General features: G+C 36.7%; 1 protein-coding gene across 1 annotated transcript in view; it reads right to left on the minus strand.

Moving 5' to 3' along the window:
* Positions 1 to 24,246, minus strand: part of LOC140148590 (protein mesh-like) — a 38,236-nt gene extending 13,990 nt beyond the window's left edge. The window contains exons 1-25 of the mRNA XM_072170598.1: positions 24,008 to 24,246; positions 20,844 to 20,971; positions 19,891 to 20,190; positions 17,197 to 17,334; positions 16,618 to 16,780; positions 15,495 to 15,758; positions 14,970 to 15,297; positions 13,252 to 13,509; positions 12,606 to 12,871; positions 11,861 to 11,998; positions 11,034 to 11,201; positions 8,556 to 8,813; positions 7,957 to 8,211; positions 7,464 to 7,649; positions 7,146 to 7,256; positions 6,009 to 6,236; positions 5,655 to 5,756; positions 5,070 to 5,294; positions 4,746 to 4,841; positions 4,120 to 4,215; positions 3,724 to 3,819; positions 3,437 to 3,538; positions 2,125 to 2,265; positions 1,337 to 1,464; positions 864 to 1,089 (exon numbers count right to left, since the gene is read on the minus strand). Of these exons, the coding sequence (XP_072026699.1) occupies positions 864 to 1,089; positions 1,337 to 1,464; positions 2,125 to 2,265; positions 3,437 to 3,538; positions 3,724 to 3,819; positions 4,120 to 4,215; positions 4,746 to 4,841; positions 5,070 to 5,294; positions 5,655 to 5,756; positions 6,009 to 6,236; positions 7,146 to 7,256; positions 7,464 to 7,649; positions 7,957 to 8,211; positions 8,556 to 8,813; positions 11,034 to 11,201; positions 11,861 to 11,998; positions 12,606 to 12,871; positions 13,252 to 13,509; positions 14,970 to 15,297; positions 15,495 to 15,758; positions 16,618 to 16,780; positions 17,197 to 17,334; positions 19,891 to 20,190; positions 20,844 to 20,971; positions 24,008 to 24,062 (4,456 nt within the window). The 5' untranslated portion in view covers positions 24,063 to 24,246. The remainder of the gene's footprint in view (positions 1 to 863; positions 1,090 to 1,336; positions 1,465 to 2,124; positions 2,266 to 3,436; positions 3,539 to 3,723; positions 3,820 to 4,119; positions 4,216 to 4,745; positions 4,842 to 5,069; positions 5,295 to 5,654; positions 5,757 to 6,008; positions 6,237 to 7,145; positions 7,257 to 7,463; positions 7,650 to 7,956; positions 8,212 to 8,555; positions 8,814 to 11,033; positions 11,202 to 11,860; positions 11,999 to 12,605; positions 12,872 to 13,251; positions 13,510 to 14,969; positions 15,298 to 15,494; positions 15,759 to 16,617; positions 16,781 to 17,196; positions 17,335 to 19,890; positions 20,191 to 20,843; positions 20,972 to 24,007) is intronic.

A 24,246-nucleotide genomic window follows, 5' to 3' on the forward strand; every position in this document is an offset into this window, starting at 1 on the left:
TTTGGACGTACCATCTGAAAGACATCTAAAAACTGCCATTTTATTAATTCATTACCATAATAGCAAAATTTAAACCTCTAAACTCAATATAGATATTGTTAAATCGCTCATGTTACCTACGAATACCCGGGTTTCTTCACCTTTTCATTGTATAAAGCGTTAGGTATATGCGTATAATTCCTAATATTCTTGAAAACATATATCCTACTCGTTCTTATACAATGTGTAAATTGATTCATACTCATTTGATAAATAAAATACAGAAACTTACCTAAACTTTATTTTCAAAAATAAACTAGCATAAATTGACTAAGATCATAATGATCGCGTTATAAAAATAAAAACAAATATTTTCTGGTTGAGCTAGCATTTTCCTGACACCCTGTGGTCTACATTACACGAAAAAAGCGTTAATGGGAATATTCCATTTGTTTTAGGTTGATTAGTATTGCGATAGTGAAAGCATCCTAGTGGTATTCGTAGGTAACATTGGGTTTTGACATCACATTTACTATCACACGTCCTGGATTTATTTTTCAAGATTAGTAATGGCACTTTTGGTTCCTATAAGGCCAATATGTCATCAATCAATGGGCAAATGGAAAAAATTGTGGAGGCATTTTTATTTCGGACTTTTATTTTTGGCCCGTGGACACTTTTGGTTGGATTCGACCATATATACAGAATTGATGTAAGTAAAGTTCTATGTGGGTGTAACATACAAGCTACACTTTACGAAACACAGTTTGATGTTGTATAACGTTTACCTATAACTTAATTTTTAATTTCAATTTAAATGAATTATAAGGTCACGATTAACTAAAAGAAAAGTTGATATTTAATATCTGAATAAAGTAGTTTACCATAAACGACCCTTGTGCGGAAAGGGTTGATTCTTATCGTTGATCCAATTAGCGTGAGTGATACAGGATTTGTAGCATCCTCCAGGACCTGTAGCACACGTTCTGCCCCGGAAGTACTTGCTTCCTGAATCATGACATCAAATTCTACTTTTATACTTCCGGGTGAGAAACGTACAATTCTAACATCTTGAAATCCAGCAATTGAAGGACGCATGATATCAAGTAACTATAAAATAAATAAATGAAATATTAAAATGAATTAGGTAGAATGTAGAAATATGCAGACTATCGTCATCTGTTATCACGTATACTATTCCAGGAGAAGATTAACACTTTTCAAGCCCATATTGAAGCAAAAGACGTAACTTGCAAAGAATTTTAATAAAGCATTATGAAAGAATAAAGCATTATGAAAGTGGCTAAGTATAAGAAAGAAATACAAATTGCGCAATGTACAACTACAGTTCACTTACGACATTGCGAATTGTGTTCGCAAGTTCCAAGAAATGCGTAGATGTTGGGTTGTTGTACTCATCACGGAATGTCTGATAAACACCGCCTATTTCATCAATAAGTATCTCAATTCGAACAATCCTGGATGCTGTGAAGGTAAATGCATTTGGGAGATAAAAAGTTTTTAATTCAAATATTTGACAATGCCTTGCAGAATACTCGATATTCCCTCTACGGTAGCACAAGCTTTACCTCACCAAATTAACCATTTGGAATGATTGTTTTACAGGACTTTAGTCAACTTTGGTAAATGAATAGACCTAGTCGACTCCCTGCGATACGGCGTTCGACTATGGTGCGTGAAGTTGCGGGTTCGAACCCTGGCGGTGGTTTAGTACGCTCGATGTAGCCCGACGAAACTCCGCGATCCTGGTTGCGAAGATCATTTGTGAAATGTCTAGGGTATGCGCGCTTGAAGCTGCAAAGTTTCTGAGTTGTTGATAAATAGTTTATTAAATGAAATGGGGCCGAAGTGATCAGTGACAACCTGTAAACGTGTGCTGAGGCTTGTGGGTCAACGTCTGGCATGTCTAGGCGTTGTTCCTGCTCGTCAAGCTCGTAGCGCGCTATAAATCACTGCACTTGTTTTTGTTGCTTTTTTGTTTTACTTATCAGAAAAATTAGTGTTTATTTTTAAAGACAAATATTCAATTTCATAATATATATCAGTTTAACATTCACTACGATAATAACAAAGAAATTAAGGTGACAAAGATATAAAGTGTGCGTTGTGGCAGCGCAATATTACCCAAGAGGCACTGGCGTGGTCCAATCTCATAATATCCATGAGCGCATTGACAGAGGTAGCCGCTTGACGTATCTATGCATTGCAAATTTGGTCCATCACAAGAACCAATGGGTAATGCTGAACAACTACCACTTGTTTCACCTGAAAACGATGTAGGAAATAAATAAAACAATAAAAACTGAAGAACAGGTAAGAATAAAAAGAAGAAGAATATGAGGAAGAAGAGTGCATCAACATCAATAACAAAAGGCCCCATGTCACAGGAAAAATTGCCCAAAGTTGCCCAAAATTGTCAAAATTGACCAAAGTTACATAAAGTTGCATAAACATTTTGTACAGTTACATGCGCAAAGTTGCCCAACATTGTGTAAGCTTTTCATAAAGTTGCATAAAATTGCGCAAGTTGCTCGAGGTTAACGCAAAGTTGCAAAAAATTGCAAAAAATTTAATATTAATTAATAATGACAACTTTGCACAGTTTAGCACAATTTTGCGAAATGTTGGTACATTTTGGCAATTTTGGACAACTTTGGGCAGTTTCCACCTTAGTCTGGGGCGGACATTTCAAAAATAAATTTAGAAGAGCAGCAACGACATCACTTGCATTACATTCCAGATGTTAAATCTACATCATATGCAAAATTTGAGGAAATTCGCACGAGTCCGTTTTATTTTAGGGCCATTTGTATATAACTGGTCTTTACATGTAGCCCTATGGAGAGAGTGCCCGTTGAGGGCGCTATAACCCCAATTTTAGGAACAAAAATGTGATTTAAAAAAAACGGATTCGTGCGAATTTTCTAAAATTTTCTGAGTATGTAGTATGAACATGTGGAAATATAATCAAGTAGTTGCCCTACCTGCTCTTCTCCGAAAAAATAAAAAGTCCTATACCTCAATGATAATCAAACCTGTGACATATTAAGCCCTACAAAAGGATTAGCAGCAAGAGCAGCTACAAACCCAGTGACAATAACAGCAAATGTGTAAAACGAATCAACATGATCCAGAGGAGTAAATTAATAATAATAAAAAAACAACATTCATAATCTCATGAAGAAACGTGATGCGTGCAATCCAATCACATTTTATTTTGTAAACACGCGGACGCTTCCGACGCAAATATAATGCAGGTTATTGAAATCTTATTATAAACCGAGTCTCGTAACGTACGAAAGAAATACGCTGTATTGATGCGCAGTCATTAACAAAATAACTACTAGTACCATACCAATATAGCCATGATAGCTGTCAATAAGATCCTTACGATAAAGAAAGTATTTCTGCAATTCATGTTTTTGTAGACTTTTACCTTCTTCCATCTGACATCGATTGCCAGTATATCCTGCTCGACATATACATGTGTTTCCTGCAGTACATCCACCTCCGTTCAAGCAAGATGGTGAACAAGCAACTGAAATTTTTAGCAGAATTTATTATAATTTAAAATGCCAGCAATAATATTTTAATAAGCTTTGCATAATACCTACATTTAATATATTAATCTAAAAATGACTTTCTCTCATAGCACCAGGCATAGCACAGTGTATTTGTACATAAGAGCATTTTTTACTATGATAGATTTAATTTCTCACTTACATTTTTCACAACGACCATCTTCAAAGTTCTGGGGACAGATGCAGATATTGCCTTCGTAGCATATTCCTCCATTTTGACACGGAGGTGAGCATGTATCTGTACCACAAAGGAAAATGCACAAAAATGAGGTGGGTGGTGGGGGTGGGGTGGTGGGGTGTGTGTGTGAGGTGGCGGCTTGTGTGCTCGTGCGTGTATCATACGATTTTAGAGTAGAATGAATAATTTACGTGTATTATACAATAATGGTATTAAACTGATATGAATAATGAGGTTTGTGTGCGTCATGTTTTCTCTCTTCAAAGGGTCCAAAATTCTTATGGTTAATCAGCTTTGCAGCCTGTGATTGCTTGACGAATAAACAACTACACAACAACAAAATTATATTCTGTTACTCACTTGTCTCACACCTATCACCAGTATAGTCCTCAACGCATTTACAAGTGCGGTAATCCATACATGTACCGCCGTTTTCACAACCAGATGGGCAATTCTCTAGTTATAACAAACAACAAGAAAAATGTTTTGGTCTAATATACTAATATAAGAAGTAGGAGTGCATGCTACAAACGACTCTTTCAGAGCCACAATTTCTTCCATAGGGCAGGATATGCACTGAGCCCGCCATAATACATAATTATAGACTTTTAAAGGGGCAGTCTGCACACACAACTCCAAATAGGTTTATACGGAAGAAGTAATAGGTAGAAGACGCCGGGATGCAGATCTGCAACACTGTACGAGCAGGAGGTAAATCTGTATCTTGGCGCCAATCCTCCAGCACTACAAGCTCATGTAATTTTTGCTTTATATTAGCCGTGACATAAAATAAAGAGCTATCTGATGTCGACCCCGGGATGTCGACTAAAGCTTGAGAGTTTTATACTTGTTCGACGGCCAACCGATTGAAACCCTCAATATGTGGCCCTAATGATCATGACTGTTCAACTCTTCAAGGGTCTTAATACTATTCTTTGCAACATCTTTTGCAGTTTTAGTCTCTTTTTATGCTGTGTTACACGTACCATTTTGACAGAAATCCCCATAGTACTCCGGAGAGCACATACAGGTCTCTACACCAATGCATCTGCCTTCATTTTCACAAGGTTGGTTACAAAGATCTGGAAGAAATTTGATACAGTTAGCAGTTAGTTAAATCCCATATGGTCTAACATTGATCAAATTGCAATGTGATATTATAATACGTGACAAAAACACAATTTATAATAATAACTTGGTGTGAGTAATACCATCTTATATAGTATAGAGATTTGCACGGCTGCGGCCGAATGTTATGAATAATATATTCTAAGAAATGGGTTTCATTATTTATGTTAATAAATTCATACCATCATCATTTTCAATGTTGACAACAGCAGTGTTACGATGTCCAATTTGTCCTAGAATATCACTCTGAAGTATCACCATAAATTGTTCAGAATCCTCATAGTCATTGTCATTGATGATATCAATGTCAATGTATGATTGCATCTGTCCCGCTTCAAATGTGACGGAGTTGGTCCTGCTGATGAAGTCAGATGGTGATGTAGCTGTGCCAGCCGTTACCAAGAAATCTGGAAGAGTTCAAGAACTCAAAAAGTCATAAACTCAAAATTCGACATGCTTCACCCGGTAGGGACCAATATTGATAGCATATCTCACATAATTACGTTTATTTGGACTAGGTTATTTTACGCAAAATATTCAAGTATGTCTCTTCATTCGAGATATTTTCTTTATGACACATGTGTTTAAATGTGTTCGTAGGATATGGACATTATGATTGCTTTGTTACTTCTGAACCTCTGAACCGTATATAGCGAGGTATATGTCTACTTTGTGTATATATTGCCTTTTTTTCAGCTTATGTGCCATTTGGAAAGTGGTTGATGCGAAATCGTTGATCTTAAATATTTTTGGCCATGCTAACTTACCAACAGATGACTCCTCCAGGTAGCCAACTTTCTGGACAGTAAGTCTTACAGTTCTCGTACTTTCTGACACAATGTACTCGATTTCACGGAAGGAATATTCAACTAATCATCAGAGAGTGAAGAATGAAGAGAGAAAGAGATAGTAATACCTACTGTAAGAACATGATAGTATTAACATATTTGACGATGCAAGTTTGCGCCAGAGTGGCTTGCTAAGTTCCTGTATCTGTGAATCATTTAATTGGATCAAATAAAATTATTATTCTATATTTCATAAAAGTATAAGCATTTTCAATTATTGTCTGATCGTTTAGTTAATATGTTTAAAGAACTTGTGACACTCCTCCAACTTACTTTCATCGTCTTGAATGAATATTGTGGCCATATTAGGCATCGCTATCTCACTACCTTGAGGGCTATGTAAATGAGCCTCGAAGTTTTCCAATGGTTCCCGAATATCATCATTCTTAATAAGGATTTGTATTTCTCTTTCCTCAATATCAGGAGGAAACGTTACGATTGTATCCAAATTGTCGAAATCAGTTGCAGACGAAGCACTTTCTGTATATGTGGTGGTAATTCCTAAAATCATAGTGTAAAAGTGGTTACTTCAGGAAAGTAGTGTGTTACTGCTTAAGGTACGAATGTATTTTTTTCCAGATGTATATGTATTAACATTTCGGACATAATTGTCAGCTATTTTCCAACTGTGATTTCATTCGGATTTATTTGTACCGGTAAACAACCAAACTACTTCCATTAAGGTCACATTTCTACATTCTCGGTTATTTTCCTACTTTTGTTTATCACTCTGCAGATGCGCAAAGGTGCGAAGCTGCAATTATTTTTTTAATGTTTAGCAAATTTAAATATATTGTAACTCATCCCACTTCTGTATCTCGAAAACAAAATTATAAGCTCTTGATATAGTTTGAAAGAGGTGTGGCTATTTTCTATGGATGACGGATACCTACTAAAGAGTCAGAGATAATACGTCTAACCTTACACGTCTAAGATGCAATCTTAGGCGTCTACGATTGCATCTTGGACGTCTAAGAATTTCGCGATAGACTTAACGAATCACAAGACCAGAAATCCCAAACAGCCAATCATCTTAGTTATTGACCAATGAAATCTTAGACGCGTAAGATTTTACATGCCTAAGATTTCTTACACGTCTAAGATTGATAATTGTAGTGAAGGACGGTATAAGCTCACAAAAGCATCTTAGACGTCTGAGATCCGCCATCCACAATTTTCAGGGATGAGACTGCAATGCACGCCATTAAAATATCGATTCAGCTGAATCATAAATCAGGTACTGCCTTAATTTAGGGTACGTTTAGTAACGGTTAGTAACACATTTTCACAGTCATGTAATGATAAGTAGAACATTTTCGCAAAAGATCCCATTGTGCAAATTTATGACCGAAGTGACTAAGACCCGAATTTTAGGTACATAACAGCGACATATTGTTTATGTGAACTTACTTATGCGCCCTTCTGTACTAATATCGCCTGTCCGCAAAATTTTGACAGCGACAGATTGGTCGGACTCCAGAGCTGTATATGCTGACATTTCAAACATGAACATGGATGGACCTGTTTAAAATAAACACAATCAATATCGAAATGACAAAAGTGACTTGAACAGGAACCAGGACCACCCTAATCTTTCGGGAGATTACAACTCCTTCCTATGTCATCATATTGACCCTATGATGTCGAACTACAAGTAATATAAAACAAATTAAAAGAAATTATTTTAAAAATAATTTCCCGAGTTACAATTATAGCTTATACACCAACCTACAACCACTTCAGCACAAACTGGAGCATCTCCAAACCAAGTACCATCCTCCTGACAAACACGTTGAGAAAGTCCCATTATCACGTAACCATCTACGCACGCGTAGTTTGCAACACCGCCTACACTTGATCTTGTAACTATCAATTCTCCATTCGATGGGCTTTCCAAGGTACTGCAAATTACCACTTTTGTAAACAATAAGAAGAAAGAAAACAAAAGAACTTGATGCTTGCATATTAAACTTTACTGTTTGGTTATCAGTGCTGAATTTTAAATGCAAAATTTGCACCCGAACCAACCGAAATGAAAGTTGGGTATTAAATGCATGTTAAAAGCAAATGTGAGAGTAAATTTGTTTTGATACGCAAAAATGTATACTGAAATATTCAAACTTTGACATCTGACATTCAGCATACAGCTGCAACAACGTAATTCAAGAATTGCACTAGAGAGCATTTATATGCATTCTAATGATAAAAGACATTTTACTACCATCTTCAGACGCTTCCAATACCGCCATCTGTTCCTCCAAAGCATCTCTTGACGCCATAGCGATATCTGCGTCTCCTGTTGCATGGTAGTCAAACAGGCACCATTGATTATCACCACAAAGAGCAGCAGCCTCTTCGTCAGATACATCGGGATTCATAGGGAAACTAAAAATGGGAGTAAAGGAGTCATATCTGTAATAACTTGGACCCATTCCTTGTGAATAATAGAAGATAGAATCTACCGCATCAATTTGCCCTGGGAAATAAAGGAACATATAAAGAATGGAATTAAGCGATTCAAAAGCCACGTGTGTATCAAATATCAAAAGACATAAAAATTGAAGCGTAATATTTTTGGATGGTGACTCCGGGTATTGGAAAAAATATAATTGCCCGAGTCTCTATAGGCAGCAGGGGGTCAAATGTTATGTTTATTACGCAATACGTGGGCATGTTGCTAGGGGGGGGGGGGCGTGTGGAACATGCGTGGGGTGTGGTGGTGCGGGTGGGTGTGTGGTGCGACTATTGGTAGGGGTGTGTGTGAGGTGGGGGATTATGTTGCTGCATGTGTGTCGATGTATTGTGGGTAATATTGCTTACATAGTTGTCCGAACCCGTTATGTATGACCGCCAAGCTTGCATCAGCAGCAATCGTTTCGCCATTAGGAGATAAGAAATCATCATCAGGATTATCATTCCATGTTCCAAACAAACCTCTAGTGTTATCTTTAAATGATTCTGGTGCCAAAAGCAAGACAGACATGATGCCATTGGAGGCTTTCAACTCCAAAGAAACACCCCCAGTAAAGATGACAAGAACGCCTCTTTCAGGGATGTTCCTTCCGCTTACCCACACACCTGTTAGAGGATTAAAATAGCGAATCACTTTGGAAATTATTGACATTATATATACCACGAATATAACACTTATTCATAGATTGCTTGTATACCAGGCTTCCCAGTATATTTAGGGATTCAATTATGTTTCACCGTAGTTCATCACCGATTAACAACGATGCGTCCGCGTCATCTGAGTGGTTTAGCTGCCCGAGCGAAGTAAACCACGCAGACGCGCCGGACGCGAGTTGTTAATCGGTGATGAACAACGGTGAAACATGATTGAATCCGTTTCAACAACGTAACAAGCTAAAGATGTCTAATTCACATGATTCTTTCATTAGGAATGTCCGTTTGCCATTACCGCCATGACTACTCAATCTTACAAAAAGATCGCGGTATTTCTATGTTGATATCAGCAATAAAACTAAAGAATAAAGCGGTAATATTTAGCTGCTACCGTCAACATAAGAGAGTTCATGTTTACGCATATGTTCCAGGCATGACGAATTTTACGCGCTTATGCGTAACGCGTACGCGTAACCTTGCGTTCGCGTATACGCTACTGAACTGTGGATTCATCACGGATCAACAAACTGAAACTGAAACTGAAACGGTTGGCTCCTGTACAAAGGTATAGGAAGAGTTGTTGAAATCAATTTTACTTGTAAAATGGAAATGAAGCATTGCTATAAGTGAAGTTCTTCTGGCAAAGTTTATAGGCTTTTATCAAGGCACTATGTTACTTTTTAGATTTAAATCTAGCTTACATTTATTGCCTTAACGCGGCTGTGTACTCAAGACGTTGTTTCTTTCGCAAAATTGAGCTTTTTTGATATTTGTTACTTTGTTATGTTTTTTATAAATACAAGGAAAGAAAATCCAGATTTATAAACTCCAACTGCGCTATTTTATGGATTTTATTTCACTATTTCATTCGTGTTTGCAATTTTAAAAGAGAGAAAATCTTTGTTGTACCAGCGGGGTACACGCGCGCAACAACGCATCGCGCTGCGTATCGCGCAATTTGTTAACGCGCAGGTACGCTACGAATACGCGACGCTTATCTGCATGCGTGGCGCATCCTTTGGAAACACTAATTTCAAGTGGTCAAATGGCTCCGTTTTAGCTGATAAAATGTGGGCTTTTTCAAGTTCTTTCCCTCGATTTGAATATCAAGTTATGAATGAATTTCGCTCAAACTTCTCAACGGGCTGTGGATTTACACGATGTTCACGTAATATAAGGTAGAAAAACGAAAACTGCCGCATTCTCCTGTGAGATTCGATGAAAGGGCAAAATGTGACCACTTTAAACTTCAACGGCCATTATTTCAATGTTCATTTTCTCGGTAAAATGACGATTTAGGTACACGATAACTCAATAAATACAGCATCTATAGTTAAGCAAATATGATCATCGTAAAAAGCATGATCGACTCAAGAAACGGTTTTCTCATTTTTTTATATTTTGGTCTATTTCCGATTTTAGGCATCATTTTGTGCAAATAGGCGTTTGCGAATTTTAAAAGTTCAATTTGATGCCTTATATGGTCAATATCTCAAAAACTAAGGCCAATATCAAAAAAAAACGTTTTTGGAATGGAGCCTCAAGATTGAGCTCAAAACACAAATAAAATATTTTGGATAGAGTGTTTTTTTGTTATGTTACCTAACAAATATTGCCAAAAACTCACTTTTTTGTGATTTTCTTCATAATTGTTGTTTTTACCCCAAATCTGTATTTATATTAAGATTTATTGATGTCTTGCCTTCATAAAAATGTATACTTTTATATGTCTTGCGCGAATAATTACAAAGTTATTTCACTTTTACTACATGCATTGTCTGAGAGTACACAGCCTCCTTAATATATCGCAATAATATTGTGGCTATATTAGGCATCGCAACGTCAATTCATTGAGAGAAGTTTTCAAGTTTTCCAATATTTTGGGATCGACCTTCCATGAGGAGGGAGGGGAACAGATTTAACAGCAGAGATTCGTACTGCTTCAATAGTAGCCAACATGCGCGTAAACCAGCCGGTCATTATTTTGTCCAGGTTAGAGGGGAAAGAGCACTCAAAAATGGTGATTTAACAGCAATTTTCATTTTTACATTACCGTCCAGACTTGAAATATTTTTGAGGGAGTAATCTACCCCTACCCCCACGTCTGGTTACGCCCCTAATGACCACCACCCACACATGGTTCCAATACCTAAATATATAAAAATTATTTACCATTAAGACTCCACCAGGTGAGCTCGTCAAAGTCTAGCCATCGCCAGTCTTGTCCTTGTTCTTTGACCCACACGTCAAGAGTACGTCTCTCATTAACCTCTACATGTATGATATCTGATGAGCCAAGACGGGCTGCTACCGCCGAAAAGACGGTAACGAAAGCGTCCGCTATAAGTTAAAATAAAATATAAATAAGTATTAAGGTCTGAACCATTTTTATTTCTGGTTATAAAAGAACGATCTGTCCATCTTACTTATTGTTTAAAACTACACAGCTGATGTATTGTACAGTAATTAAAAAGAGGGGTACAAAATAAATCAAATACTGGAACTTACGTTTCGTTAACACGACGTTTCGTCCGAAACCATTGGACATCATCAGGTGACTGAATTAGTTCGATTGGTCACGTGAGAGACGGCAATCAATTCCTTTCAGCATGTTCAGTGTCGGGTCTCACGCGTGCGAGAGTTGAAAGCGTAGTCCTCCTGTTCTGTTCCAGGACCAGGCACTGAAAAGAATTGATCGCCGTTTCTCACGTGACTAATCGACCTAATTCAGTCACTTGATGATATCCGATTGTTTCGGACGAAATGTCGTATTAACGAAACATAAGTTCCAGTATTTCATTTATTTCTGTACTCTGGATTTACCAACTGGGTGAATAATCTACACTAAGATGTATAAAAAGAGGTTGCAGAAACGTCAGCGAGGCAACTGATTTTTGCTAAGGCTAACATAAATCTCTTACATAAATCGCTAAATCGCTAAAATCAGTATTGTACTTTTAAATCTCTTGTTCAAATATACAATGTCCTAAAAAATTTACCTTCAGGTAACATGGATGTTCGACCTTGTAAAATGAAGTCATCTGCGGAGTTGCTCACCAAAACATATTCTCCTCTGCCGTTAAAAGTATATGATGTGCCATCAAGAGTCAAAATATGAGGATCACCACCTCCACCAGCTGCAAATAATTATGTTGTTAAAATTTAATTTAATTTTCTTTTTGTTTTATTTTGTTTTGTTTTGTTGTCCTATTTTCCTTATACGAGTTTACCTGCTCAAATAAAATGAGCATAAAGTCGTCAGGGTACAATAGAAGACACTGTCCATTAATCATGACAAACTTCAATAGAAAACAAAAGACATTGTGGAGAAAATATTGATTTTTGAAGACCCTTTATGCTCATTGGGCTATTCCAGAAAATAAGCGCACACCCCTATAGAGGAGTAACTTTTCAATAAAAGAAATGTCCGGATTTCCAAGTCTGCTTTCTGAAAACGACTGGAATTCCAGTTGCCAATGTCGCTTGGAAATCCAATTAAATGAAGGAAAAATTGCGGAAATGTCCAAAATGAGCTCCCAAATTTCTGATTTTGAACTATATTTCTGCCGGATTTTTTTTCCTCTGATCACTGTCATACTTCAGAAAAAGTATTTGGGACCCACATGCGACGTTCTCGGCGTGCCCACAATTACTTGCTCCTCCCTCTTTTTGGCCTGCCAAAAATTCTTCCCCATTTTACCCTCACCAGGGCTCGTAATTATTACACAGCCCCTTTATATTTACCTGCTTGAGGTTCAATATACCCATCACAGGTTTGCGAGGGTCTTACGTCAATATATCCAACACAGGTGCTGGTAAAAACACAACATCTCATCCATGGCTCGACGTCGTTAAGAAAGTGAGACAGATATGGCACTCGATCGGCTGTGTCATAAGGGGCTACCCCAGTGTGATGGTTTCGATGAGCAAATCCTCCTCCAGAGGAAGCAGCTGCATTGAGAATATTATTGGCATTGTCATAACAACACTCTTGTCCTCCTCCTGAGGCGCTATTTGAGAAATCAGAACATTAAAATTTCAAGTCGAAGACCTACAGACAAATAAGACCTTAAATACGGGCCCAAAATAACATGGCATCGAAATGCCGGCCTAAATTCTTATATGTCTACTTCTAGGTTGGATAAATCTCTTGGTGCGAAAAACAAAACAAGCTTTAAACAATTCGAGGTTTGAGAACCAGAAAGCCTCAACTCATAATGGCCAGCTCTCACAAAATGAGTATAGTAAAGTTGACAAAATAACTTTCTGAGATATTCCTGACTTGAAATCCTTACTTTATACCCTTTAAATTTAAAATCATTCCAAACATGTTAGGATGGCTCCTTAATGGACTGTATCTTCTACAGTGCACTGTGTACCGTACTTATACCTTGGTTGAAGAGCTCGAACACAATGAATTGCCCCTGGTCTATCGTTACATGAAGGAGCAGTGTCCATGTTACAAGAAGGTAGAGGGCCAAATCTAGCAGTGTCAACTAAGGCCTGGTCAAGAGTACATGGGCAACTGGATGTATCTTGCAGAAAGGCACTTCCTCTTTCGGCGCTCACCCATATATTGCATGATGATGAGTCAGCATATTGAAATAGCCAATGGAGTGAATGCATATCACTCCACAATGTCGGAAGGCTTTAGAAAGGAATGGAATAAGAATATTCAGTGAACAGAAATTATTGTGCCGCCAATTTGGGGTTAGACTATGCCATGGTCGATTTTGATAAAATAGAAAGTCTGTTATTAATCATGATGAACGCATTCAGTTGAACTCGAAATTATACCGACGTTAATCACAAGTATAAAAGTATTCAATAAATGGTTATAAAAAAGGTTTATATAAATTAAAAGTACACTTATGTTATCGAATACAACATATCTTGGCATAATTATAAGGGCTCACTTATTAAACATTTTGGGATCCACTAGTGTATTGATCTCGAAACCCCGAGAAAAAAATCGACTATGTACTTTTGAGCAGGATTTTGCTCGGGGACTGTCTCTAACACACACAATGTCAATATACTCGCCATCTATTTGTTATCAATCATATCTATCCGCAAGCACCAAGCATGGAAGTTCGAGCCAACACAAAGCGCCGTAGTACGCTGTAGTTAGCAATGGTTAGTGGTAATGGCACATGCGCGCGTGCCCGAAGGATTTAAATCATCACGAGATCTGGGCGCGGCGACTAAAAACAAGCCAGGTCAATTTACAGGTGCATTTCATCACGGGCTAATTTTGGTAGTTCAGAAAACCGGACGGCTTTCCACAAACGCCTGCGTTAAGCCTTTTAACTGCAAAACAGAGGGAGTACGGTGACTGAAAAGATGTGGACTAAAATCTATCAATTGTGAATAAATCCATGTTTTATGTATAAATGTAATAGCTAGAGTATGTACGATGGCAAGTGGACTACGGAAAAAGGTAGCATTTATTCCTTTTATTTGTTTGGTATACACTCTGCTCCTTTTTCTTTAATTTTTACAATAAGCAATATAAGCACAATCCATGACTAAAACTAAGCTATCTTCAAGAGTCAGGAACATCTGATATATAAATTCGCACTAAAATTGCAATTAACAAATTCGAGGTAAGCTCATTGCGAAAACTACCTACATTGTAGTTTCAATTGCCTAGCTAATTATTGGCAGTACCCCACAGAATATGGGGTTTTCAAAGCAAATTAATTAATGAAATTGACTACACAAAGTGGGAAGTTTGGTGACTGAGAATGTATTTATGCAGTTTTCAAAAATCAAACATTTTACTTATACTCCACAGAATATGGGGTTTTTCAAAGCAGTTTCATGAAATTTTGGAAATTTGGTGACACTGACAAATATGATACACAGAAAAAGTTATATAAGCTGCATGGAAAGTCTCGAAAGGTATATAAATACATTATGCAGATGACAAAAATTGCAATTTTGCAGGACATTTTATACCATCTCACCTGACAAGTACAACAAGACCACCAAATGCGGTTCAGGTCACTGGGTGCTATCTTGATCTTGATGACACGTACTTTGTTTACAATGTTGACATTATATCGTATATGTTTGTATTGGTCATGTTTGTGTTGTTCTTCCTACCTGGATATAGGTGTTCCGACGGAATCCTTTGACACCTTAATAAACCCAACGTCATGCTCAGGTAGGTTAGAAAACCTGATTAGAAATAGCAAAGTTGCCCTGTCGATTGAAAACATCGAGTCAGAATACTGAATGGGGCTTGTACTGATCTTTGATATAGTTTCCAAAGTTGGCGTTCCTCCATTTTCGTGGTAACCAACAACCTCAATGTTGACTTTGTCGCCAGCATCGAAAACATCTTGTAACCACATGATGCTGGGGTGTGTTTGTGTATGCCACGAATCTCCATTAACACGAAAAACTTTCTGGTCTATCTGATCAACGCTAACTAAAAAAAAATAGAAGGAACACAAATGCACGAAAAACACATCCTTAATTGTATTAATTTATTTGTAAATTGGGCGAAAATCAAAACACATTATGTGAGCAAACTAAGAGTTACATGGCATGCCTCCTGGAAGCCTCCTGGAGGGGATTGCACTATAATACATAAATTATACCGGTCAAAATAGAACTATTACAAACCTAGGTTATAAGTTCCTTGAAAATCATAATTAGTCCCTCCATCAATAGACAATTCGACTGGTATTCTTCCCGTTAAGAAAAACACGGAATTTGGTAAAACACAACGAGCTCTATTGCTGGACTCCACCTCTCCAGCTATCACAACATTACTGTTGAATTTGCATTTGATATCATAGGTTACTCCCATATCAAAACAGGGTCCAGATACTCGCAATATGTCTCCACCCAACATTGATCCAACGAAAGGATAAATGGCTAGATTCCCTGTAAGTAAGATCACAAAATACATTGGAAATCATGTGTATTGACCTCAAAGATGTAAGATACCAGCAACCGTATAATAGTCCTCCATTGTTTTCCAATCAATTGATCATACAATAATTATATGATGCAACATACTTCTGGAAAGGGCCGCTGTATTACTTTCAGAATCATAATCTCCCCATAAAAATTCACGTGGTTTTTTTTTTTGGGGGGGGGGTATGATTTCTTCTTGTTTCTTGTCCTTATAGCAAGTTGCTAATCTGCCAATCCCCGGAATATTATCTTAACGTATACAGCGGAAAGAAGTTTTACACGTCGCACACGGCACAATTAAACATGAATTTACAATTGGAAACATGACATGCATAGGCAGATATACCAGAGTCAGAACTCCGGACATACCTGCCTGTGCTGTCCGGAGTTCTTACTCTGGTATATCTGCCTGTGCATGTCATGTTTCCATTTGTACATTCATGTTTAATTGTGCTAGTTTGCGATGCGTAATTCTTCTTTCCCCTGTATATTGATACCGAGATTGATACATGTATATTAAGAATAACGATTAAGCATCATTAATTTGATCTCGGGTGCTAGTTTGTAATGTTTGAATGTTTCCATGTTCCAGTGTATGATGCGTAAGCCTCTTCCCTTGTTTATCTTAACATAGTTAGTTAATAACACAAGTGACAAAGACCAACTTATGTTAGATCTCCCCCCTCCCAAACACTATATATTCTATTCTTAACTACGAACATGGCGAATATTTTTTCCAAGAATGTGTTTTCAGTAAGAGTTATCAAAGCTTTGTGCTAGCTCTCTGATAGCCCTACAATAACTGTTCACCGTATTATATATATACCTGCTGTATTACATCCCGAGTTTTGAATGGTTGCTGTGTCCACTCGAAAAAGCCATCTTCCCGGAGTTCCAATATTTGTCGTTGTTTCAATGTCGACAATTGCTGATGTTCTTGATCCTGAAATGCTGAAGAAACGAATACCATCCCCGGCATTGAATCCGGCCTAAGTATCAGGAAACAAAAAATCGTGTCGTTCTTATTGAAACGGTTTGAGCATTTTTCATGTTTTCAGAGCTAATCTAGAGGAAAAGAGCTAGGATAGCTCAGATCAGTTTCAAACTTGTCCGACAGCTAATTCATTTGCTTAAATTCAATTTATATCGTATGAACCAATTAACACAAATTTGTACTTATACCTGCAGGTAATTTAAATTACGACTATAGACTGACATGGTTGCCATAAAAAGTTGTCGTATTCAATCCGCACGAACCACATGATTATATATCTCCGCGCCCTAAACTAAAAGTCGTAACCGAATTTACATATGCGCACTGTTTTTTAAGTAGTAAAAGGTACGATTTATCTTGAACTTATTGCATCATTCGGAATTGTGATTCAAATAATTATGTATATTTTACCTGTGCGGGTGTGCCTCCTAGTCCAGTGGATGAATCTCCATCACTAGCAGTTCCAGTAGTCCAATTAATCATCTCATAATTATATAAGACAAAGGAGTGTCGCCCATTTGTTACGAGTACTGCTTGAAATGTGTTGACCTATTGAAAATAAAAATTTGATCAAAACTACGTGGATAGGCTACATTGTAAATGCATACAACACAAAAGTATTGCAACATCGCTGAAAAAGAACAATTCAACAAACAGTAAGTTGAACTTTCATCGAGGGTCATTCAAAAAGTTCTACCTCCTTCATCACATCTCTGTTATCTCACGTGCCAGGATATTGAAATTACACATGATGATACTCTTAAATCTATGCTACAAAGTAAAAGTTATTTGAAGAAAATGTGATTTTTGGTTGCTTAGATATGTTGGTTAAAGCGAATACCGATTTGGTACGTCGGAAACGGTTAAAAACTGAAGTCGAAAGTTTAGTAAGCATCATATTGTAGCTTTAGATAATCTCCATAAAATGTTTTAAGATGCGGTTGTCCAACCTCTTACACAGGATAAATATTATGATCCTATTTGAGCTCCCTGACTTGTCTTGGGACTTTAAAACAAAATAAAACACGTTTTATATGAGAAAACATCGAAGGGTTCAACAAACACACACATTGTTGGTGAAATGGTGCGAATAGACCACATTTAAAGCCATATTATAACATTTCTGTAAAAATAGATTAGTATTTATTTTCCATAGAATGTTAGCTTTTACTGTCAGATATGTCCCCTTTTAATTTTGAGCCGAACAAGTGAGTTAAAGCATAGAAAATTGGAATTTACTACTAGCGCCCATGCATGTTACTCCCGCGGTTGTAATACGGTACGATCCTCGGGGTGTGTATGTGTATCCCGCACGCCGTGTGCGTACTGTGCATACGTGTTCGACTAATATTTCCATCGTAATAATAAAACGCCGGTTCCATCGTTTTATTCAAAATCTCGGATTTTGACAAAACTACAACACCTAAAGTCTTGATTTTTGCAGAGTATCTTTATTGACTAAAGTACATTACAATCGTGTAAAAACCAGAATTTAAAATGTTTTTGAGGGCGTTCTCCTCAGCAAATGTTATAATACGGCTTTAAGGGTAATTCGTAAGTACGTCCTTATTTTAAGCAATGGATGCATCTTGACGTGGAAATAAGATGAAAAGTTTGTTAATAACCTCGTATATACGTACATATGAACGTGAGTTGATTTTAACTTATGAGCCAATTAATACGACTTGAACCAACAGGTGCTCACCCGATCGAAGTCAACAACCTATGGAAAAGGGTCAATATGAAGGCTATTCTGAACATGTATCGGTTTTGTTGTGCAACATACACCATACCCAGTAAAACTGTATTATCTTCAAGCATTAGATATTGAATAAATTATTTGAACAGAAATTAAACTATCTGTAAACCATCTGTATTTACTTTAACCAACACATCGTAAACAGAGATGTGACGATGGAGGTAGAACTTTTTGAATGACCCTCGTATCCTGTCGATTTTACATTACATACTATTAGATGGCAATGTCCTTTGCATGATATAATATTATAACCAGGCTTAACAATTATTGGGAATCATGTGTGTTTTCCAGTGCTAATACAAATAATGGTGTAAAGATGGAAATCCGTTTGAACGCAGAGAAGAAGAATCTTTTTAAAAGTCCACAAAATGTCCAGATTCCTTTAGAATGGTCGCCATATGGATTAATTTTTTTTCTGCAATATCAGCAAATTAGGTACAAAAGAAAGTTGCTCCCGGAAAGTTGCACGGAAGTGGTGCTTAGAATAAAATAACAGTTAAAGATGCCCGACCTTACAAGGGTTATGAGATATTGAGACTCACGAATTTCAGTTAAGGGGGTACACAGGATCACTCAAAGTCCGAAATTTTAGACATTGTTTTGTATTGTATCTTTAAAAGTAATGATGATAAGTACATAAAAGTATACATTTTCAGAAAGGAAATGACACAAGGAATCCAACTATTATGGCAGATTTCTGCAAAAATGAGCAGTTTTTGAGAAAAGCGCCAAAATTGATTTTCCATGCCAATTTGTTTTGGTCCGCCATAACAACTTAAACTAAATATCAAAATTGATGAAAATTGCATATTTCTGTTCTAAAGACACAAATCTAGAAAGTGTTTTCTTAAATTTTTGAATTTTTGCTAAGTTTTAAAAATATGGGTCAAAAAGGATCAAAATTTGACTTTTTTTCAATTTTGACCAAAATTTGGGATATTTTAAGGTATATTTTCAAAACGAAGAAAAAATTCAAAAATTTGAGGAAACGCTTTCTAGATTTGTGTCTTTAGAATACAAATATGCAATTTACGCATTTTGATATTTAGGGTAAGTTGTTATGGCGGACCGAAAAAAATTGGCATGGAAAATCAATTTTGGCGCTTTTCTCAAAAACTGCTCCTTTCTGAAAATGTATACTTTTATGAAAGAAGAAAGAAAGAAAGAAAGAAAGTAAAAAAAAGATACAAACAAACAAACAAACAAACAAAAAAGAAAAAAAGAAAGAAAACCAAAGAAACAAAACGTACAATAAATGGGTAACGAAAGTAATAAAAAAAATTAAAAATTAAACAAAATAAAAATGGTAAATTAACAAATAATGTATAAAATTGCATAAAACATACTATACTTGGATTCGATGTTCCAAAAAAGGCCACTTGGTCCCACGTTGCAATGAACATTGAAATGCCTGAAAATGCACTTTGGTCAACAAACTGGCTCCTTATAATGGTATCCATATCCTGAAAGATTGCTTCAGACGCACTTGTTCGAACAACCTCTCGATAGCTGTTAGTACCTCCTTCTCTAGTGTTGACATCAGCCCAAAATGGCGCGATTAGTGGTCTGTTGTCGGAAAGCGGGAAAGCGTCGGGTGTATATTGTCGAACTGGATCAATGAATGATACCACTCCGTTTGTGTTGACCTGTAATTGTTGATGTACATTTTGTATTAATGGATATATGTTTCGAAATGAGCAATATTGTCCCAAGTGATAGCCTCCGTGTTATGCAATATGCAGTAATATTCGTTGTAGAAGTGACGTCATAATCGGATTAACTATACCATAGCAATAGATGAATACAATTTTTGACTATATCGCCCTGCACTGCAATCAGGTTGCACTCATCACCTGTGTATGTCTGCAATCATAGATTGGATACAATACCGCTCTTTTCAAAGATACTAATCTTACAGGTGCGAGTGAACAGCATGATATGGTTTAATGCATAGGTACCGCGTGAACGTTCTACAGCGAAATGTACCATGAATAGCCTTTTGTCCTTCCTCTGTCTGCCCATAGCAACGACAGAAAGCGCGGTACAAACAAATGGAACCCAGTGAAAAAATAGGGGTTTTGTACCAAGAATTTGAAAATCCATAAATGAAAATTTGAAGGTGTTGTTGCAAACGCAAAATCGTAATCAACTGAAATTTTGGGAATAAGCTTTTTTGATGGATATCTACTGAAAATGTCATCAAAAGAGGAGGCTAGGATCACGAAATACTCCTTTGTCTTTTTCTCAACCTCTCGGCTCAGTGTTTATCTCTCGGCTGATCAATAAAATATATACTCACAAATAAGGAATCATATTCTGTATCAAAGAATGGAAATCGGGTTGATAGAAGTATTTCGTCAGAACTGCCGTCATCATTGACAGGTATAACAGTATCTCCGTTTGCATGACCATGTGAGAAAAGGATAGCTGCTGTGAAAAAAAGTTCTTCAAATAAATATTATTCATTCCACATAATCAAGCAAAAAAGGGCCTAATTCGACCGATTGACCGAACTATTAAATCCCATTTTCATAAGCTTGCATAGTGTATATCAACCTTAAAACGACAAATTTATGTAACATAAATCATTTACTCTGTCAAAAAGTGGTATCCCATTAAAAACTTCTTTTAGTATAAGTCTAGTGCATGTCTACAATTTGTACAGATTTGAATGACAAACTTTGGCTGGTTTAATATTCCAAGATTTGGCATGAGGCAGTCGGCGGGCCGAAAGGTGGACGTTTCTTTGCCGTAAGCCAAACATATTAAGGGTACACGATGTAGTGTTGGTCGAAGCAGCCAAAAACTCGATTTTCATTATTATAAATCAATATATTATTGAAAAATAACACCCTGATGTTTTGCAAGAGTTTATTCTACAAATCATATACTCTGAAAACTTGCTTGATTTATTGTTGTTAATGAGTTATGTACGTTTTACAAACGTGTTGTTGTTTCAGCCCTCTTTACAACATATAACTCAAGAACCGCAGGACCTACAAAAGTATATCTGTGATTTTGAATTCTTCTACACGCTCGCTACGAAATGATCAATGCAATATTTGCCAAAGCTCACTACCATTCGCAAGATGCTGTGAAATACAAATCGCAACAGTTTAAAAAGGTTGCTAACCTTAACCATGAATACAATTAATTCACGAGCATTCTTCCGCATAGTGATCCTGAACTGATGATTTAAATGAGTTCAAACGTCAGCTCTGAAGGATTTTCCCTATCTTGAAAGCAGTTAATTCATGCACGACATTAACAATGAACAATGCAGTGAAAAGTACTACCATCAGCGAATTATATTATGGGAAAACAGACAACGACCAAAATACTATTGTTCAGGCATTATTGTCTCTACCAGTGTAATATTTATCTAATGTAATCAGTTTCACATAGGTAATATATATTTTTTTGCTTTAGTTCCTTCCGCCAAATTTTAGTACCATGTACATGTGAATTATAATGTTTATCCTTAACATACTACAATTTGAAGTAAAAAATGTCACAGGAAAGCTGTTGTCGAGCTGTTTTTCCGAAGAGAGTCTTCCAAAATTTCGTAACAGTCGGACGTGTAATTTCAATGGCAAATATTGTGCTCAACAGCTGACTCTCGATAGCTCCAACTTCGAATGGGCACCATCGTGTGATCGGTTTGATCAATTTTCGCCATAGAAGCTGTAAATAAACTTCAATTCCTTCCCTCTATGATCATTTAAATATGATTAAAATGTGATTTCGGGAAGATTGTTGTCGAGCCCTCCCAAATATGGAGTTCTGACTGCCCGATAGGGAGCTAAAAATGGAAAAACGTATTTCCAAACCGTGTTAAGTCTAAAACCACATGTTTCTCATTAACTTGTGTGATACGATCACAATAATACTTTGACAAGTTTGACAGGAGTTGTATCATCAACAAGGCTGGATAACAAAATGCAGACTATTGTTCTCATTTCGGAAACAAAGGCCACGCATAGTATTGTTACTGTTCGTTTGCTTTGTAATGGTGCATCCAACTGAAATTATAATACCTATTTCATCAGCTTTCATCAGCCCATCCCACAGGTAAATCAGAAACATGTGTTTATGGATTTAACCAGGGATATGAGACACATCCCTGATTTAACATAGTTGAGCATGAGCTGTTTTCAATGAGGTTTGTCTTGGTTTAATTGGGTTTAAGTCCTGCAAAGGTCGTGGTGAATTCTGCTGTAGACATAACTGCATAATGATGAAATGGCACATAACATAGGAGTCGGATATAAACAAAGCTAAGAGAGCCCTTAATTTTGATTTTTTTCTTTGGATTGTAACACTCTTGTGAGATACCGCACTGTAGGCATCCCAGCAAACACAAAAAGTTATATTTTGGGTTTTGGTTTAGGTAAAAACGTTTTAATAACATCAAATGTCGGGTTATATAAAGGTCATGAAAATATTTTAAAACGTTTTGAATGAAAACACACTACACCAATATTTTTGAAATGTTTTCAAAATGTTATTGTGAACTTTTTTTTGCAAACATTTTTTGCCAAATATTTTGTCAACACCTAAATAACATTATGTTAAAATATAAATTGCAGTTGGTTATCAAACAATGTTTTTTAATGTTATGAAAACGTTTTATACCCTTTATATGCCCTTTATATAACCCGACGTTTTCTGACAACCTTTTATAACCTTTTGCGAATGATGTCGAAAACGTTTTGTGTTTGCTGGGATATTACATAATATAATTATTATATTATGGCCTGCTGGAAGGTAAGCAGGCTCAATGATTGAGACGGAAAATTGCAAACTGCTAGAGGGAAAAAGCAAAATAGACCACCTCCACATACCACCCTCGCCAAAACGCCCCATCCCCCAACCACACACACAACCCGCACCGACGTACATCATACAGAGAGTTTATGTTTCGAGGGAAGTGTGACGATGAACGCCAACCCACCTGAAAGTCCAGAGACTGAGTTTGTAATATAATATATTCATGATAATTGTTTCATACTCGAGAAAATGTCCTGTAACAAAAGTGATATTGTTTTGCCAAAGTCATCATCACCAGTTCCAGTTCGACTACATCGGGGAAAACATGTACGTGCATGGGGAAAAGTACAAGAAATGCGGCAAGTTTATCCAATACAAGCTGAGATTGGCTACCAAAATGCTGGAAATAACTTCCCGGGAAATAATACAGCTAGTATTTAAATCGACGCGAATTATGCGAGTATCTCTCGGTGAATTGATAGTTTTACGTACGTACATGAGTCAGGTGTTCGACTAATATACCACTCACATGCAGCATTTAAAATCCAAATGTAATGCACTACATTCATATAATGATGCATGTGAGTAAATTACATTTTCAAAATCTTAATCGACAGCAAATCATGTCTTGTGGAATTACGAATAAAATTCGATTCTTCAAAGATTACATGAAACAATTGAACAAAAATGTACCTTCATTGCTTTCGAGGAAAGAACATAGCCACACGAACATGCAGAGTATCCGCATTATTACGCTAATATTGTCAATGGCTAGCCACAACAACCATGATTTTCTCCCCGCAATTTTGAAGACCTCCAATCTTGTTTACGCGTAACTCATTAAAGATTACTATTGTAAACCATATCATTCATATATCAATGAATGTTAAAAGCGTTGAACCTGAGTATACCAATAAGGAAATTAAGATTGG

The sequence above is a fragment of the Amphiura filiformis genome, chromosome 3 (assembly GCF_039555335.1).
Source record: "Amphiura filiformis chromosome 3, Afil_fr2py, whole genome shotgun sequence".
In the NCBI taxonomy this organism is placed as follows: domain Eukaryota; kingdom Metazoa; phylum Echinodermata; class Ophiuroidea; order Amphilepidida; family Amphiuridae; genus Amphiura; species Amphiura filiformis.